General features: G+C 45.1%; 2 protein-coding genes across 2 annotated transcripts in view; both read right to left on the bottom strand.

The window, feature by feature from the left end:
• Positions 1 to 7,498: 7,498 nt before the first annotated feature.
• Positions 7,499 to 10,057, bottom strand: IFT70B (intraflagellar transport 70B). The gene has a single exon (XM_082055920.1). It carries the CDS (start codon positions 10,034 to 10,036, stop codon positions 8,036 to 8,038), a length of 2,001 nt encoding a protein of 666 aa, XP_081912046.1. The 5' UTR covers positions 10,037 to 10,057; the 3' UTR covers positions 7,499 to 8,035.
• Positions 10,058 to 15,444: 5,387 nt separating this feature from the next.
• The window catches only part of PDE11A (phosphodiesterase 11A), a gene marked incomplete at its 5' end in the record, with an annotated part of 133,790 nt that continues 130,055 nt past the window's right edge, over positions 15,445 to 19,179 (bottom strand). Inside the window, one exon of the mRNA XM_082056014.1 lies at positions 15,445 to 15,851. Within this exon, the coding sequence (XP_081912140.1) occupies positions 15,690 to 15,851 (162 nt within the window). The 3' untranslated portion in view covers positions 15,445 to 15,689. The remainder of the gene's footprint in view (positions 15,852 to 19,179) is intronic.

The following is a 19,179-nucleotide window of genomic DNA, read 5'->3' as shown; positions in this document are numbered from 1 at the left end:
TGGAGAGGAAGCCAGAATGAGACCCTAAAGCCATAGAGAAATTATCAGAAAGAGATAAACTGGTTTCCTTTTTTATTAAATTCTCTTATAACCAGCTTTATAACCTAGCAAGTAACAAAAATTTCACAGTACATTACACATGCTCACTTGCAGGCATTTCACAAGATCAGGGAGGCGTCCGTGCACTTTCTGCCCTGGACTGAGCACAAAGGCAGCAGGCAGGGCTCCCACATCTCCCTTCCCAGAGACTCCAGCCTGCTCTAACAGCTTTATATTTTGTTGACTGTTTCATTGCTATTAACTCGTTACCAGTATTTTGTGCCTTCTGAAGCCCCAATTTGATTCTTGAGCAGGAGCAGGCCAAAAGGCATTTAAGTGTTGCAGAAAAGGTGCCACTCATTACACTGGGAAAAACTGTGGCTGTCCCGTTTCTCTGCAGGAAGGGCGATTCCTATCTTGCACACAACTGTGAGGGTTCAGTGAAGATTGCTGGGGAGGTGCTTCTGTGCGTGCAAGTTAACAATCCCTGCAGTGAAGCCAGTACAAGTCCTAGAGAAGTTCCAGTGGAGTCATGCCCTTGACTGTACATATACATATAGGTCAGACCTACATGTACTTAAGGGCAAGTTCTTCTACATGGTGTGATCCGTGTAAGGGTGCTACAGAGGCATGCAAGGGATGCAAGAGGCAGCAGGGGTGCACAGCATTGCCTGCACCTCTAGGAGGAAGGCACTGGTACCCAAAACTGCTCCCTCCCTCTCCCTGCCCCAGGGCTTGTGGTGATGCTGAGAGGCAGCATAAAATCCTCGCTGGCAGCCCATGCATGGCCTCGCCCCCTCTAAATGCAGGGCAAGCAGCAGCAGGGAGCTGCAGGAGAGCCAAGGGCAGGCAGGGCTGCCCTCAGGGAGCACTGACCTCCCCAGGGCAGAGATTGCCCTGCACCACTGCCCTTCACCATTCGGTTTTGGCTTCCCTTCCTTCCTTCCTTCCTTCTCTCCAACCAGGAGGAGCAGCAAACTCTTGCATGGGCCGGGAAAAACGGGATTTCGTTACCCTTCCGTGTCTGGAGTGAATATTAGCTGTCAGCATTTGTTCGGTCTCGTTCCCAGCGACATGGCTGTCCCAGCCCCGTGGCGGGGACCCGGGAGGGCTGATGGGGGTCCCGGGGCTGCTGCACGCCGCCGCCAGAGCCCGGCTGGGCCAAACCTGGCGTAGCAGCACCCCCTGTAGCACGGCTGGAGCATGGCAGCAGCCGCCCAGCCCTCTCCCTGAAGGTTACACAAAGGCAAGCGCTGCCAGGGAAAGAATAATGCCGCTCTGATAAATCAGGCGGTATTTCCTAATGGAGCTGTCTCCACACCTGCCTCGCACCCACGGACAGTTGCGGGAATTGTGTCAGTGCAGTGGCATCTCTTCGCTATCGAGATGGCCGAAGTAGCAGTCGAATGACAGCCACTGGGAGACGTGGCTCTTCTTTTATTTTAAAAATGCATTGACCTGCTCTGCAGGGGATGAATGAAGGATTTATGTGTGCTCTGAAACCTCCGTCCCTCAGCTCTGATGGAGAAGCAGACCCTCCCGCTCCGCATGGGAGCTGCAGTGATAAATACTATTGACAGAGCAAAAAAATCAGATACGCCATGTCAGAGCTCTTGCATTTCTGTTTGCTGGCCGTTTGAGCAGCCGTGAATCAGTGGAGGAGGACACAAAGAGCTCTGTGAGGCACTAGAGAAACGCAGTTAAGAAAAATCCGAGCTGTCTTAATTTTAATTTGGAAAACGGCTTTTAGAAAAGAAGTTCAACCCAACAGGATCTGAGTGTTAGCCAACTCCTCCTGCCCTCTCCCACGGGAAAGAGGGCTATAAAATAAAACTGACTCATAAAAAGCTGTTAGTCAACCTGTCCCCTGCCTGTGACACAGGATGGCAAGGGTCCTAGAGGCAGAGTTGCAGGGAAGGAGAAGGTAACCAGCAGGAAAGGCTGAAACCAGAGAAGGGCATGATTGTGTGCAGCAGAGGACAAAAACACCACAGAGAAGCTCAGACTGTTCAGAGCCAGTGTGCAAACTCACCCTGGGAAGCTTAAAAGGTTGCAGTGCCGAGTGTTGATTCCCATGTTCCAGAAGAAAATCTGGTGCTTGTGTTTTGATTTCCATCTCCGAGCAGCTCCTGGTGGGGTTGCTGTCTGGATGTGGGTGTCTCACAGGGAACAATCTGACGCTACATGGAAGGCAGGCCCCAGAGCCACGGCGGGCTGTGTGGGCTGCTGGTGGAGGCTCTGCCTGGCTGGGTCCAGTAGAGGATCAGGATTCCCTGATGACTTGTACCTCTCGTTGTGCAATGGTGATGTTTTCTTAAAGTGCAGCAGTTGCACCGTGGGAAGCATGGGGTTAGCTCTCTTCTAAGCAGTATTTTAAGTGGGTGCAAACAAGGGTATTTGTCACTGGATTTGGGTTGTAGCATTTCAGTACTTTCCAAGAAGTTGCTCTTAGGTGGCTTGAAATAGTCTGTGAAAACTGATATTTTCTAAGGTGCCAATTTCAAGCTAATTGAAGTCAATGGGAACTTTTTTATTGGCTTCCCTGGGCTTCAGTTTGGGCTATAAACTATACTGGATATAGGGGAAAAACCCCCAGAATAGAAACATTCTGGACTGAAGCTGCTGGGTTTGGCAAGCTCTGCTGTATGAGCGGGCTTTATTAGCTTAAATTCAGACAAGGTCTAGGAAGGTGCCTGCACCTCCTAGAGGTGCAGGCAATGCTCTGCACCCCTGCTGCCTCTTGCATCCCTTGCATGCCTCTGTAGCACCCTTACACATGCTAATCAAAAGGTTATTTGGAAAATTAGTCCAAATGTCTCAATTTTTCTACTTAATGGAAAAGCATCATCCAAAAAAGTAGTAGTTTTGCTGAAAGTAAAGCCTGAAAATTCGTCAGGACTGAAAGCCTCTTTTACTGTATTAAGAAACTGTTTCTTTGGGAGTCATGGGTAGGTTGCAGTGTTCAAATGAGTTGCAGAAGACTGCAAAACAGCTGTTCATTGTATCAGTTATGTCTCAGTATTTCCCTGCAGCATCTCCCAGACTGTGTGCAAACTTAGATGTTCTTATATTACTGATTAGAAGCAAATCGATTGAAGCTGGCAGGATTTTAACACTAACTGGCTTATCACCATTTCCACAAGTGTGGAAATCCTCCTTGCCACCCCCTAGGACACCAGCCAGGTTCACTTCTGCTGCTACCGGCTTTCATTGTCACTCTGTGCTGCTCTGGGGACACGGACAAAGTGGAGTGCGCCTTCTCAGAAGGGCCAGCCTGCAGCTTGTGAAAGCTGATGGGGCCTCTTGTGCAGGCACTGACTCAGGGGTGCTCCACAAGAGCATCAGGGTGCACCTCGCTAAAGGCTCCTTGACTGGGGGTGCCATTTAGATGTGGTGGATGTGCAAGGAAAGCCTAGAGATGCCCCTTGCTGTGCTCGTGAAAGAAGATGGTGTTTTACCATTCTCTCTTAGCTCTTCGCAATAAAAGATGGTTTTGCAGGGAATTTGATTTTTTGGACTAGTTCTTGGTAAACCAGATGGTATTTATGTGTTTATCTTTTTCTCTGTATGAACTACACGTCATGATGCGAAGAAGATGCGCCTTGTCCCAGGCATGCTCATTCCTTTAGAAGATAGCAGGATTTAGCAGAGGCCCAAAATTTAGAGAAGGTTTTATTTGCTGAAAGACCAAAGCGAGATAAAGGAAGAAAAGGCTGAGGGAGAGGAGAAGATGGATCTTTTGGTGCTCTTCTTTCAGCCCACACAGCCACATTATCACACCAGTGTCCTGAATCTGCAAACCATCAGACAGGGCCAGATTCTGCTGCCTTTGCTGGAGGCTAAAGCAAACGTGGGTGTGTGAAAGTTTTGAACTCAGGCATCTAAAGCAGGATGTTGTAAGTTAGATATTGTGGAATGGGCTGCCCAAATCAGCTTTTATTCCTTTATGCAACTTCTACCATTTTTAGAAAAATAATATTCCTCTCCCTTGTCCATTGTCTCATAGGGCTTGCTTACCCAGTAGTAACACCCTTGACTTCCCCAAGTAAGACTCTAATCATGCTTCTCCCAGAATTGTACAAAAAGGACTCTTTTGTCTCATCTTTTATACCTGTCTTACCATAAAGTCAGCCACCCCTTGATTACTGCAATTTTTTGATCTGCTCTGACACTGGAGCTGATCACAAGTGTCCCTGGCATCCACTACCTCTGCTCCGCTGGTGGTGTCAGCAGACCTTTGATTAACTACAGAGATTTGAGCACCAAGGGGATTCAAGGTGGGTCGTGAAGTAAATCACATCTCAGGCCCTTCATGCCTCCCCTGCTCCACCCACTAGTGCAGGGGAGCTGCTGATAGAATGGCAGTTCGAGGACTTTGCTTGTGCAGCGTGCGCTGTAATTACCACAAGGGTAATTGGGGAAAAAAGATCACAGGTGGCAAGCCCTTGTAAGGTTTGAGGACAAGAACATCTCACAAGGTGCACTGTAAGGACATGGTCCAAAAGAGGCTATTGATTCAAATAAAAACCCAGAGATTGGTCTCAGTGCAGCAGTGGTGTGTGTGTGGGAAGCATCTCACGCCGCCCATCTTTTGGATGCTGATGCAGTGACAGAGGGCTGAGAGCTTCCTTCTCCTTGCTTCCACCAAAAAAACAGCTGAGGCTCTTGCTATAGGGATCCATGCTTATCTGCAGCTGCTTTCCCGCTGCAGCTCCCTGAGAATGTGGTCAGCTATTTCTGGGTAGTGTTTTCTGTTTGCATTCTTTTAAATGAAAACAGTGATTTTTGGTTGTGGACAAAAGAACTACTGTTCTGGCTCAGGGCATTAATTTAGGTGGATTTTACTATATTTCTAAGGAGCATAAACCATTATTTGGTGTCCTCCCTTTTCTCCAAATAAAAATGTACGTGCTTTCCTTTAAAAATGTATTTTGTGTGTAAGTCACATAGTGATAACATTAAATGTGGTATAAAGATGGTAATAAAACTGGTTGTAACATTTATATACTTTTCATGACCAAAGTGCTTTGCAGTTGGAGATGCTATAAATGCATGCTTGCCACTGGAGGAAGCGACACACACTGCAAAAGATGACAGCTGTGTGACCCCAGGGGCTGTGGCCACGGGAAGGTTGGGTGGTTGATGCTGAGGAAGAGGCTGTGGTGGACAGGGTGGAAAATACTGCTGGGACGGGGAGGAGACCCTGCACAAAGCATCCATTGATGCGGCAGAGGAGGGAGCACTTGTCTCAGGTCTCCTCCTGTTGTGTCTCAGCTCTGCTGCTTCTCCCTCTCCTCTCGGCAGCAGGGGCCTCTCTGCATCGGGGTCATGGTGTTCAGCATCATCCAGTCTGTGCAGAAACCCATTTCCCCTGGGGGTTTCTGTGTTTGGTATTTTTGTTTGGTTTTGTTTGGTTTTTTTCGTCGGGTTGTTTTGGTTTTGGTTGGTTTTTTTTTGGTATGTGTGAACTGTTGCAACAGGATGACACAAATTCCAGACGTGCTGACTGCCCTCTAGCTGTATTTTCTAAAACAGTCCGATCTTACACAAATCTGTGTCGTTTTATGGGGACTTTTTTCCACAGCAGCATGGCTGCTCTCCCGTCCCACCCTGCGGCCGAGGGCCCTGTGTGTTCCCCGGCGGCTGGCAGGATGGGGCAGTGTGTGCCAGAGCCAGCCAAGCCTGTCACCTCCGCTTATTCCCGGCGGAGCCCTGCGTGCCACGGGAGGCAAGAAAGAGATGAAGCGCTTAGCGCGGCTAATCCTGGCTGCAGTGCCCTAATGAATGTCACGCACTGGTTGTGTGGAAACCGCTAGAGCATGTGAACATCCCTGAACAGTCAGCCATGGAAAAGTCTCTAAATTGCTCTCCATGTGAGGGCATTCAACATTTGCACGGGCACAAATCTGCTACGTGATTTTTTTTTTTTTTTTTAAATGTCTACTGACTTTTACAGAATACACACAATGAATATTAAATAAAGGGCTGATGTTCCTGAAGTCATTGCCCATTGCTGCACTTCAGATGCCATTATGTGGCGTGACTTTTAAAAACTTTTTTTTTTAAAGGTCACGCTGTTTATGCTGCATAATATATAATACAATTTCACTGTAAATTAGAAACATACTTTCCAGCCTGCTGCTGTGCTTCATGGAGGTGAACAAGATTTGAAATCACAGGTCTCCTCCTTGTGGGGAAGCACTTGTGGGAAATATTTAATAGCACCATAATTGGGGGCTTTATGGGCTAGTACTGAGCTATGAAGGCCTCTCTGGGACACCTTGCTACATCTCCTGCCTGCTCTCTAGCCTCTCTCAAACATTTTCCCATTCTTAACACTGTGAAATTCATTTTTACTTTACTGTTATAGGAAGTTTTGGGTAAGCTGTAACATTACCTAACCCACAGCCATTTTCTTTAGCTACCGAGGATATTCTCAGTCCTGACAGGTTTCTCTCCTGTCAGAGAAGTGGAGTTGACTTTCTGCATGTTGAAATAGTTGCAGGCCTGTTCAGTCCTTGTGTACACTAATCTCTGGAAGGATTAAGTATTCTATTGCTTTATAATAGAGCAACTTTCAAAAATGCTGTCCTCTTTCTTTCCAGGTAAACCACAGTATAGACACTGGATTTTGAGGGACATGCAGCCTGATTCCAAAATTCTCCCTGTGACAGCTCTTCAGGGAGCCCATATCAAAGGTAAGGAAATGAGTTAAAGCCATGGATCTTTGATCCTTATTTTAAAAAAACTTCAGGTCATGCATTGCTTCAGAAAGCAGAATACAGAAGAAAGAGAGCAGCCAGGAGCACAGAACGAGACTGCACAATAACATTGAGAGGTATTTTGGTCTCACTTTGCTGTGGAACATGTAATATGGTTGAAAAGGTATGGGAGGACTACTGAGAAAATACACTGTCTGATGCCAGTGTGATGGAAGTGCCAAGTAAAGGAATTAAGCAAATAAAGAGGGTTTCAGAGAGATGTTGAGAAATGCAGGAACAGTAGCACAAAGAGGAAACTGAGAAGCAGATTTCTTCCATTGATTGGTAGAAGATGTAAGCCTTGCAGGAAATGGAAGTTACATGCTTTTTGAGAAATATGATAAAAGATATAATTTCACATTCACAAGGTCTCTCACCAGAGACTGGTATGTTCTGAGAATGGTATTTGGATTAAAGGGGCAGGCCAGGCTGTGTTACCAAGTGTGTGCTTGCTATCAAATGTGTCTGTGGGGCAACAGCTGCCGCTCGGATGGCAGAGGCATGGGGACTCTGGGGGGTGCAGAAGCCAAGGGGCAGTACTGGGCAGTGTCTCTGACTCATAACCAAGGGTAGACCTGAACTGAAATGCCATCCCGATATATCCTTCTTGGAATATATTCCTGGTCCTTGTATTAGGTATACAGTTTGCCAGAATACTTGTGCGTTATTACTGAGTTAGCAAAAGGCAATATTAATTTTTGTAGGACTGATTTTTTATTTTAAAGACATTTTTTGTGTTTAAAGATACTATCAACATAGGCTGTAACATAATAAAAACACCTCAGAAAAGCAGAAAAAACATTTCATGCACAGGTACAGATTGGAGAATTAAACCAATTCTGTTTCTTCAATTTCTGTGCTAGAAGAGATGAACAACAAATTATCTTCAACTGTCAATGACTTAAAAGAACCTTGGTAAAAATTTCAGATGGATAAAGTATTTTATAGGTGAAAACTCTATGGTATTTCTGTAATAAAAATTTTTGATCAAGACATCTTAAGGTCTATTTAACATGACAGATTACTGATAATGCCCCTAGTTATTTGGTACATGTTAATTTTATGCAAATGTTCTATTTTTCACTGAATGCTGTTAAAATACAGGATAAAATCATTAAAGCTAAGCAGTTAAGAAAAACCCATATCACTAATGGACTACCAGGGTGAGCATGGCCTCACAAGCTCAAGAAAAGAAAAAACACAAAGTTCTTGTCTGTCCTGTACGGGAACACCATTTACCCAGTCCACCCATTGATTTTATACAGCAGTGCCCTTAGAAGCCTGGCTTCATAGGTAACTGTATTCTTCCCACTGTGCATCCTCTTCTCTTCAAGGGGTTGCTCAATGACAGCTGGGATGTTTCTTCCATACAGCTCACACTGCTTCAGAAACTGAACGCACTCTTGAATAACGCTGTCCCGCAGCATGATCATGTGTTTGGACATGTTCTCCAGCAAGGACAGGAAACACCGTTTTGCATAATACCATGTATCAGTGCTCAGTTTTTTGTTATATGGCTCCAGGCTTTTAATGACTCTTGAAATACCAAAGTCATAGTTTCCCTTCACACAGTAGAGGGTACCAATGACTAGATTGACGATGCAAAGATGGTAGGTATTTTTATCAGGGTGCTCATAGGACAGCTGCTCTTCTCCCTTCTCGATCTTCCTCATCAGTTCCTCTGCATCTTCATTCTGGCTTGTCAGGATGTAGGAAACGCAGAGGTTGGCTAACACGATGGCACTGACATCGAGAATGTTGTCATAGTGCTTTTTAACTATTGGCTCATAGAAGCTAATAGCCTCTTTGTGCTTGTGGTCTTGCATGAAGAGCACGTGAGCCACGTTGAGCTTCCACACTTCATGTTCATTACAGAATTCCACCGATTTGCGAAAAATCTTTTCTACCATTGTGTAATTCTTCATGTCCCAGTAGATCTTTGCCTGGGCCATCAAGACAGGGATATATTTATCCAGGGTCTCATCATACTCATTAATTGCCTTTTGCACAGCTTCATCATCCCAGTTCTGCCTAGCTTCCTGTACCTGCTTTGTGAGTTTTCTCAGCTGCTCAGTCAGCATCCCTGCTGAATCATCTAGCTTGTGGAAAGCCTCCTCAGGGGCAGTTTGACAAGTAATAATGGCATCCAGGAAGTTGTACAAGTAAGGCGTGAGCAGTTTGTAGGTCAGATGGGCATTTTCTGCCAGCACATCAGCTGCCAGGTCATAGTACTGATGCTTGCAATAGAGGAGTAGCAAGTTTCCAAAAGTTTCTGGTGGACAGGGGTTCTGCAGCAGAAGAAACTGCAGCTTCTCAAACCCTTCAGTGGGCTGGCTGTCCATGTTCATTAGTGCTTGGTTGTGCAGTGTGACTGGATCCAGCTCTTCTTCAGCCCTTGGTGGCATGTCTGTGAGAGCCTCCTGGGCTGCTTTCAGGTTGCGCAGCTGGTACTCAATGGCGGCTTTGAGGTTGAAGGTCTCCACAAGGGCCGTGCGGTGCAGGAGCAGGGTGTTGCCCACACTGCGGACATCGATGCCCTCGGTGGTCATGCCCACGCTGAGCTCTGGGTGCTGGTGGATGCCGCGCTCTATGATATCAGAGATGTGTTTGAGGGCGGGGGCGTACTGCTTGGCTGCGTAGCAGCACAGAGCCATGTTGTAGGACAGCTCAGGGGAATAACCCAACACCTGCATGGCACCAGCGAACTTGACGCTGGCCTCTTCGTGCCGCCCCTGCTGGTACAGCAGGCAGCCCAGGTTGACTTCGGCATCAGCCCGTTCCGAGGGGTCCTCGGTCGCTCCAGGGCCGCCATCCGCAGCGGCGGCCAGCGCCTCCTCCACCAGGCTCTTGGCCGCCGGGAGGTCACCCTGGGCATAGTGGATGGCGGCCTGCAGGCGCAGGGCCCGGCCCTGGTAGGCGGGGAGGTCCAGCAGCGGGCTGACGGCCCGCAGGGCCTCGGCGTAGAGTCCGGCCCTGTAGAGGGCCTGCGCCTGGTAGAGCCGGTAGGCATCCAGCTCGGGGTGCAGCGCCGCCAGCTGCTCGTAGCACTCGGCCGCCGCCGCGAAGTCCTGCAGCTGGTAATGGCAGTAGCCCAGCAGGGAGAGGCCGCCCCGGGAGCGGCAGCTCTTCTGCAGCTCGCGGCTCAGCAGTGACACCGCCTCCGCGTAGCGCCCGCCGCCGATGAGCCCGTAAACCGCGGCCGTGTACTGCCCGTCGGGCACCGGCACCGGCCTCATCGCCGCTGCCACGGCAACGGCCCCGCCGCACCGGAAGCGGAAGCCGGGACCCCGCTGCCATGGCAACGCCTGCCGCGGAGCGGAAGTACTTCCCACGCGGGCGGCTGAGGGCGCAGCGGGGCCGCTGCCCCGGAAGCGGCTGGTGGGGCCGCTCAGTGACGGGTTCGGTCGGGTGGGCTTAAGCAGGCCGCGCCTCCTGGAACCCGCCCCGGCCTGCGTGTGGGCGGTGTGACAGTGACTCAGGCAGCTGGGAAGAATAGCGAGTAAAATCAAAATTAGCTCACTGATTTTTTTTTTTTTTTTCCCCAGCTCCTTTAACTTGTATCTAAAACTTCCGTAATAGACTATCGATCTGTTGAGCAGGGAGTGGTAGTGTAAAAGCAGGCCCGATGCTAAACGCACAGTCCTGGAACACAGGCCAATATTTTATTGATGGCTTTGGCTTTTTGAACGTGAAACATCCGCTCTGCAGCCTACCAAGATCCAAACTATATTACAGCTGGTGGGAGGGAGGTTGATTGTCCCTTAGCACAATCTGCCAGCTTTTCTACAGCTTTAAAACCGTAGTAGTGACACCCCACTTTTCCATAACTACTTCAACAACATAATTGTTCTTTGGAGGGACATTTTTTTCTCTGCACAGTATGTTTACTGAACAGTGACATGCCCAGTGTCACAAACTGTATAATACAATCTGTATAATTGCTGTACATGTAAACAGCTCTGCTAAAGTCACCAGGCAGACTTGCTTGCTGGTCATTCCAGGCTAAGGCCAAGTGTACCCAGCGAAGCTGCCATTGCTTCCAGGAGCGAGTGCTGCAAGGTCATGTGTCAAAAATCTTGTGTGGGCTGCTCAGTCACACGTTTTCATGCTCTTGTGTTTGCATGGTTCAGTAATCAATCGATACAGCTCTGATTCATCCCAACAGGGTACTTTCAAAGAAAAAAAAATACTAAAAAACCACAGGAAGCCATTAAAATTATTTATTTTTTTTTTTAGAGAGACAAAACCAAGTTGTTAATTTCAAAAACATGCTTTAAAAATCTGAATCACTGTTGTTTCATCTATTAAAGCAAAACAATTAGGGTAATGGTCTTAAAATTGAAAAAAAAGGAAAGGGATGTAGAAGTCTTAAGTTACACATTTTGAAAGTCTGTAGGATTCACTTGCATTGGAACATCCACAGAGTATTTCTGTTGTTGTTCTGTCAGTTGTTTCTCATAGGCAAAGGTTCGAAGCCTATAATGGTATTTTCCTCACAACTGTAAGATGTGGTGGCCAATGTGCTTATGAATTGGTAATAATTAAATACAAAATAATCCAGGAGAGGTAACAAGCAATATACAGTATGTATTCCAATGCGGGAACATTCAAGTGATGGGAATCTCTGGAGTCTCTCGTTTCAGCTGATTTATACCTCCCACTCCATTGTTACGTTAGAAACCATTCACATGATTTTACTCTCAAAAAATTTCCACTTCTTTGACAAAGCAAATAGAAAACCTTCTTGCTCTATGTTTTCTTTCCCAGAACACTCTCAGCATTGGAAATTTCTGTTAATATGTTTTACATAACCTTGAAATAAATCTGTTCTAAAATTTCACGCAATGCATGAACGATATATCAGCATCTAAGATATATATCAGTAACTAAAATGGTTTTAATTTTATGAAGGGAAAATAAATATTTGGCCTGTAGACTGAAACACTCCTATTCTTCCACTAGGATTAATTTGTCTAAATATTACAAATGATGTTAGGCACTGCTGGTTGCAGTTTTCAACAATAGTTTGTGAATGCTAGTATTGGCTTTGTTGGTAACTACAGGCACGTTGCGAGTTTGCAGTGCACTCTAAGAAGGAGGAATTAGCAAGGTCACCAGTCCAGAAAAATGCAGCTGCTGTACCAAGGACACCACCTAAGGAATACCTGAGCTAAATGAAACATGCTCCTCTACTCTATGGCTATTTTCTGTGGGGCACAAAACATGCTCATGACCTTGTCAGCAAGATCCCTGGCGCTGCAAGTGGCAGGGTCTGGCTGTGACAGGGCTGCAGGGGGAGGTCAGGCTCTAATTGCCACACGTAGCAATTCAGTTTAAAATTCTGTGAGCTGCTGCTGCCTAACCTTGTGGTCCTGCTTGGAATGGGAGCTACAGAGTGTTCTGACAGAGGCAGATGTCTGCACCTCCATCATGTTCCATTGAAGCAGTTCTGTTTTGCCTGTAGGCCCCAGGCTGGGAGAAAGGCAAAATGATGGGACATTTTTAGGGGAAACTGTCTGATTAGACTATTGAACTATGGCCAAAGATACCTCTTGGACTTCAGGAGGTGGGAAACCCGTCTTCTGTCTGAGTCACAGGAGAGCCTTTTCCCCAGGTGCTCCTCGCCTTGAACAGCGTTTGGGTTTCTGGTGCGGTCACAGTGTCATGGTGCAGGGGAGGGCTTTAATCCGGGAGTATGCACATACAAGACCCTCCTGAGCTCTTGCACCAAAGTCTGTCACATCTGTGTTTCTCCTAGGTGTCACACAGAAATTGGGGCTGTACTCACGTGTAAAGGGCTTGGGCAGGATACAAGCCCACCCTTGTGACTCCTCACAGGCTGGTGGAGAAGGTGCACCCACAGTTCAAAAGCCTGCTCCAAATCAAGCAGGATTACCCTATGCAATGCTAGGGCATTTCTGTTTTGGTTTGGGTTTTTTTTGGTGGTGAGGCAAGGTTGATTTTGGTAAGCAGACTCACAGGTGGGAATCCTGAGTGGAATTACTGTGTGGCCTGAACTATCTCTGAGGATGGGGATGAAGACCCAGATCTTCTCCCAGGCATTTTCTGCTGATCAAGTGAGGGTCGCTGGCCGGCTCCTGTGAGACCTCATGCCCTGTGATTCATGAGACAAGAAATCTGACCCAATTCAGGCTGCAGTTAGCGCTAGTCAGTAGGACACCTGGAGGAGGCTGGCAAAACTGACTGAAGTACTGGGAAAATGTTTCCCTATCAGAAATAATAAAAAGCTGAAAGAATTTCAATCTAGCTTGTAAGCACTAGCTAAAAAGTGTTTTCCACCATCTTAAGATATGAGAAATTTAGACTATGTTTCTTTACTCTGCTGCATGTTTCCATGAAGAATCTTCTTCCTCTCAAAAATGCAAGTCTCTTGCTGATTCCTAAGCCAAGTGTTAAAAAAAAGTATAAGATTTTTGTTTGGTTGTTTTCTAAGTTGAGCTCTATCACTTTGAGAGACCCAACGCTGTTCTGACGTGCACCACTGTGCCCCCTGTTTTCAGCAGGGTTGCTTCATTTGGCTTGAGAACATTTTGATAAAGATCTAGCCATGCTCTCTAATTTTCTTCCTTGTGATGGAGGAACAGAACCATAACATTAGTCAGCAGTTTCTGAATTTTGACTGACAATAACAAAGATACTGAAAGACAGGAGAAATAGATGGAGGCAATTACGGTCAGTCACTTGATTGATGGTTGACATTGTTGAAGCTCCAGCTGTGTGTCAGGGTGCAGCGGTGCAGCCTCCCCATCCCTGCAATGTGTGTTGCTGTGGGCAACAGAGCTCTGAGGCCAGTCCAAAGGCAAGGAAATGGGGGGAGACCTTGGCGGGAGCTGTCAGAGATGCTCTGTAAATTACATTATACTTAGCAATATGCAATATCAAAATTCAGGAAAACTGTGTGCACCTGCCAGCAGTGCTATGTCAGTTCCTGGTGTCTGTTTCTCCCATAAAGTAGGTGATGTAAGCTTCGTGTAGCTTGCTGCTTACTATACTGTAGCTGTCTTTATTCAGGGAAAAAAAAAAAGTGGTAAAATAATAGCAGAAACATTTCCATTTGGTGCATGTGTTCACTGCTGTGCAGTCTGCATCTCTGCTCCTTCCCTGCTTCTTTCTGCTAGAGACAGTGATGGAGTTCAGTTGCACTAACAGATTGGTTTGTGATGGTACCGAATTTTCCAGCTACTCTCCTGTACACATGATTAGTAGCAAAGAGGGTGTGGTGTTTTAGGGGGGTTGGTTTGTTTGTTTGTTTTTTAAATGAGTGATCAGCAGATTTGTTGTTTCTGTCTGATTGTCGGATAGATGTAGTCAGCATTTTAGAGGCGCTAACAACTCACTTTCCTTAGAAAGGAGGAAATCTGTTTTTAGCATCTGGTCAGCTGGGCCAGGTTCTGATTTCCATCAAGTCGGTGCCAGGTCAAGGTAATTCCACTGACGTAAATGGAGTTTGGCACAGGTGTAAAATTAAGCTGAATTCAGCTTTAATTTCTGCTGCCAGACAACCCTATATTTAGAAACCCATTTTTCATGGAGTACAAAGGCTTTTTTTTCCTATGAATGGGAACTCATGTGAGCCCTGCAACATGACTCCTCTTGTGTCTGATCATGCAGCAGAGAGTACCCTCAAATCACAGCTCACAGCTGTGCTACACCAGTGATCTTTGCACCAATGCAGAGAGACCAACCCTCAGGTAATACTACTGTCATCACACAGATCTAGACACATTTGGTTTTGTGACTTACCATGTTTGATTAGATTTTTATGAACACCGCTACCACAGATGTCTACGTGTAAGCCTTGGCTAGTTCTGTGCTAGCTCTAGTAACAGCATCTCAAATTGTACTGAAAGAACTGCAAGAGAACTAAGAGGTAGTCAGTCCAGTATGATGATAGTCTTCCTCTCTACCATTTCAAAATATTAATTTCAACTGGAAATTATACTGAAAAGGCTTACCCATGCTCCATCTTTCAATGTAATACAAACCTGAAGCACAGGGCAACAGATTTACCTTTTTTTTTTTTTTTAATTTGTATTCTATTTTCATTAAAGACCATTAATCTTTTCCTTAGGGGACACTGTAATTGAAAAAAAAATCAATTTGTTAAAGGAGCATTTTTTAAAAGAAAAAAACCTCTAAAATTACCATGCAATATTTTGCCTTTATGCAAACTTCCCCTTGCTGAGAAATTTACTGCATTGTTAATATAAATTTCTCAGGGAAGCAGGGACAGGTTAGTGTTTTTAAAGATAATAAAGTTTGTTTTTAAATGTAGCAAAGGTAGGCAATTCTAAAGGCCCTGATCAATCACTAAGAAGCTTTGTTGTAAAAAAATACTTCTTTAGAATACAAAGCAGGCTTTTCAGAACATTCAGGCATAAAAGAGGGGGGAGAATGAGGAACATCGCAAAAGCAGGCATAATTGATTCATAACATTACTGAAGAGATGCAAAACAACAATGTAATTACATACTATTCTGTTTTCCTGCAGCTCCTTGCATATGAATTGACCAGCTTGCATCCCAGTTCTGCTCTGTATTATTAATTTTATTAAGCTGTAAGTTCTTATATTTCAGTCTGTTGTCAGCTTTACAGATTTTTACAGCAGCAGTTGAAATGTAGTGGAGCTGAATGAATGCTTCTTGTGCTAAATCTTCCGTGTTGCTCCAGATACCAGCGCAGTCTCACCGCAAGCCCTTCCTTTCAGTCCCACTAAACCTCCCAGTAAAAGCAAAATGTGCTGCCGTCAAGATAATATCCAATCAATTAAGCGTGTCTGTGAAAGCATTTCTTAGAAAATGGTGGGCCTAAGCTTGTGAAAACGTTTCAGACAGCTCTTACTGTAAAGCGACACTGACATTTGCAGGCTTAATTTATGTCTTTGAGGGACATAGTAAAGCTAGAGGAAAAGGAGGATGAGGTGTCTGCCTGAGAAGGAAGTCTTTTTTGGTGCAGCTCCTCCCATTTACCTCTATTCACTGCCACTGAGTCCAGCATAGGCTGCAGTTTCACATTCAGCTTCACCAGACACTGGAAGTTAAAAAAAAAAGGGGCGGGGGGATGAGAGAAAAAATATTGACAATATATCCTTTGATGGACAGTCCAGGGAACAATAGGGTAAAAAGAGTTTAATCTGGGCTGTGCCCCCACCCTCCTCGCCACCAGCTTTAAATCCCTGTGTATGTAAAACTTAGTGTTCCCATTGAGATCTATAACTTATCTTTTGCCTGAGGCTTTAAGTAAGCCACCAAAAATGCCAAAAAAGTGCACATAAGGTGGCAGAGTTGCTGCTCAACTACTTCAGCATTCTTGTAATCCTTAAAGATAGTCCTCTTAGGCGTCCCCCAAGTGCCCTAGGCTCTCTGCTTGCTGGCATCTGCATGAGCAGGAGCTCCACTGCTTGGGTGACAAGTTGGGCAAAGCTGAAATAACTTTCAGATTCTCCCTGGTGCTAGATTCTTCTTTCCTATAGATGAGTAAACTACAACAGTACTGTGCTTTCCAAAGTTGGCAAAGAATCCAGTTCTGTGTGCTCAAAATGAAGAAAAAAATAGTTTTCTTTTTAGATTGTGCTGAAATCACCTCTTTTTTACAAACCCAGCCCAAAGTTCACAGCAGCCGGTAAGAATCTTTCATCTGATTTCAGCTGGCTTTGAATCAGCCCCCAAATTATATAATTGCTGCACACTTTTGCTAGAAGTTTGTTTTACTTTCCCCTGTAGTATCAAATGTTTATGTGAAAAGACCACGAGTGCTTCACTTTTTTTCCCCTACATTGAAGAGAGACAGAGCATAATTAACAGCAGCAACTGAATGGTTAACCAGTTACCTCCCTAGTGGTCATCTAATATGCCCTTTCAGGACAGAGGAGGAGTATTGGTTTGCAGCTTTTTTGATGAGCAAGAAGTGGGTTTTGCTGAGGGTTGGGTATTGCGTTTTCTCTGCTAGCATGGAAACTACAGATTTGCCATTTGAAATAAAGTGTTGGTGCAAGATAGATAAAAAAAATAATGACAGACGAGAGATCAAAAGCTGTTCTTCTAAAAGTGCAGAAGATTAGAAGGAAAAGAAAGGAGATGGGAAGCAGGTACCTTTGCACTTGATAATTTTCATCATTTGTTTTAAATAGCAGGGTTAACAGCAACCACTTTAAATGGTCCCCAGAGCCCAGACACCACTGAAGAACTGGATTTTTTTATAGCTAGGCTGCAATCTACGGGAGCTTGGGTAGCTACTGAAGTAAGTCTTGGTAGATTTTTAATTGAGCTATTATATGATAATTAAGGGTTAATGGCCTGATTTTAAGATGTGCTGAAAACTTGCAATTTCAGTTGACTTCAGGAGGAAATATGAATGCTCAGCACTTCTGAAAAATCACAAGTGGCTGATTTGTGTGGAACTTGAAGCAAATCCACTTGAAATTATTCCCTTAGAATATGGCAGAGACTGGGTAGATAATTTTGCAACCTTTGGCCTGGGGTAAGAGGCAGAGGTTACTGCTGTAACGTATAGTTTTGCTCACTGGTGATGGTCATTCATTTGATAGAATGGATGTGGATTTATGACATTCCTTTCACCGTGCCATCACTGAGCTCCCCATTTTTTTTAGCTCTTTATTTCAGATCATTGTGTATTCCCCAAACCTGCTTTTGGTGGAGTCCAAACCAGAGGGGCAGTGATGTGATGCACCATTAACACCTGAAAATCTCATTGCTGCCGTCATTGGCACCTGCACTACCACTGGCTGCTCAGTGTCTAGAGACAGCACATTAGATATTCAACTCTTGGCAGCAGCTTAGCAGATCCTTTCTGTGCAAACCCAGGATCCATCCACTGGCAGTTAAGCTTGCTGGTTATTTCTTAAATCTTGAAAAAGTTCTCCTGAAGTATTTTTCCAATATACACTTCAAGCACAAAGACAGCATTCTGCATTCACACCCTGCCAGCTCCAGGACCCATAAGCACAAGATGCAGTACAGGCTGTTCCTGTTCCGAGTGCTGTACCAGCAGCCTGTACCTGCCACAGACAGTGTAGAGGAGAAGGGGCGCATTGGGACAGTGGCCTCTGCCTCAGCACCGGTGCGCAGCTCTAGGCTACCTCTGTGTCCTTTCTGTACTGTTTTGTTACCAAGACTGACCACAAGACCCTGATGTTTTTGGTTCTAGTGCCAGGGAGCAAATGGAGAGATCTGGGCATGACCCGCTGCTGGGCCAGCCCTGCAGGCCTGGGGCACAGTGGGAGCTGCTTCGGGCAGCGAGCTTTGCATCCACTGCGGCAGAGACCAGAAGCCCAAGTAGGCTGGGAATGGATTCAAGAAGCCCCCACGTGGTTCTACAGTAATCACTGTATCGTGTGAGCTGTAAACACCTTTTAAATCCAAAAGTACAGGCATACATTTCTTAGAAATATATGCCTAAGTGCATATTACAGAGTCTAGTAACCCAGGTGCAGCAGAGGTTACCACGTAAATAACAAGAATGGCTAACTAAAAACATTAACTTTGATTAAATAAATTAAAAGTAATATTTAAGAAAGAATAAACCATTTATTTAATATTCAGTTTTACCATAGCACAATCAATTAATTCTATGGAATACTTAAAATATATAGTGTAATTTTAAACAACTTTATTTTGTTACACATTAATTTAGATTAGGGATACTTGACAGTGCAGATTCTGCACTTGGTCTATAAAATGTCTTTACTCAGACATTGATTTGATGTTTAAACCACTGCTTCTGTATTTAGTATCCTTTCACTTTGGGACTCTTTCGTTCTGATCTAGTCTTTTAATTAAACCAACTACCATAATTCCTATGGAAATTAGCTTTTATTTTATCTTTTCCTGCTACCAAAGCATTTCAGTAGGACTTTTCTGATACAAAGTACACAAATTGGATTTTATTTCTGCTTGAGATGTAATTAAAACCTCATTTGATTACTATATATCTGGTCCTGTTTTAATTATTAAACCCCAGTAATCAATTTTCTTTTATGAAGCTTCTGGGAAATTATCATCTCAAAAGCCACACATTTCTCTCCCTTCTGGCAGGCTCTCGACCATTTACTGAATTACATTCAGAGCACCTGTTCATGATCAGGATTCAACCACCAATTTATTCCCAAAGCTATTTAAGTTTATTTTGGCTGTAGCCTTGTCAGGGTTTTCTACCTCCTGGATGCACTTTTTACTTTCCATTTGATTGCCTGACCTCCCCCCCACCAGCCATGCCACTGGTTTTGATGTATGCCTCATATGAACGGCTTTGCTAGCGATCTAATTTGATATCCAGCTTCCTAACCCCCAATTGGTTATTTGCTTTAGTAGGAAGAGGCTTGGTCTTCAGCAGTGGTCTG

This window comes from Streptopelia decaocto, assembly GCF_964273445.1.
Source record: "Streptopelia decaocto genome assembly, chromosome: 6".
NCBI lineage: Eukaryota > Metazoa > Chordata > Aves > Columbiformes > Columbidae > Streptopelia > Streptopelia decaocto.
This window is presented reverse-complemented; position numbering and strand designations above follow the sequence as displayed.

Excerpts from the sequence above, each read along its gene's own strand:
- IFT70B (XM_082055920.1), bottom strand. The coding sequence starts at position 10,036 with ATGAGGCCGGTGCCGGTGCCCGACGGGCAGTACACGGCCGCGGTTTAC.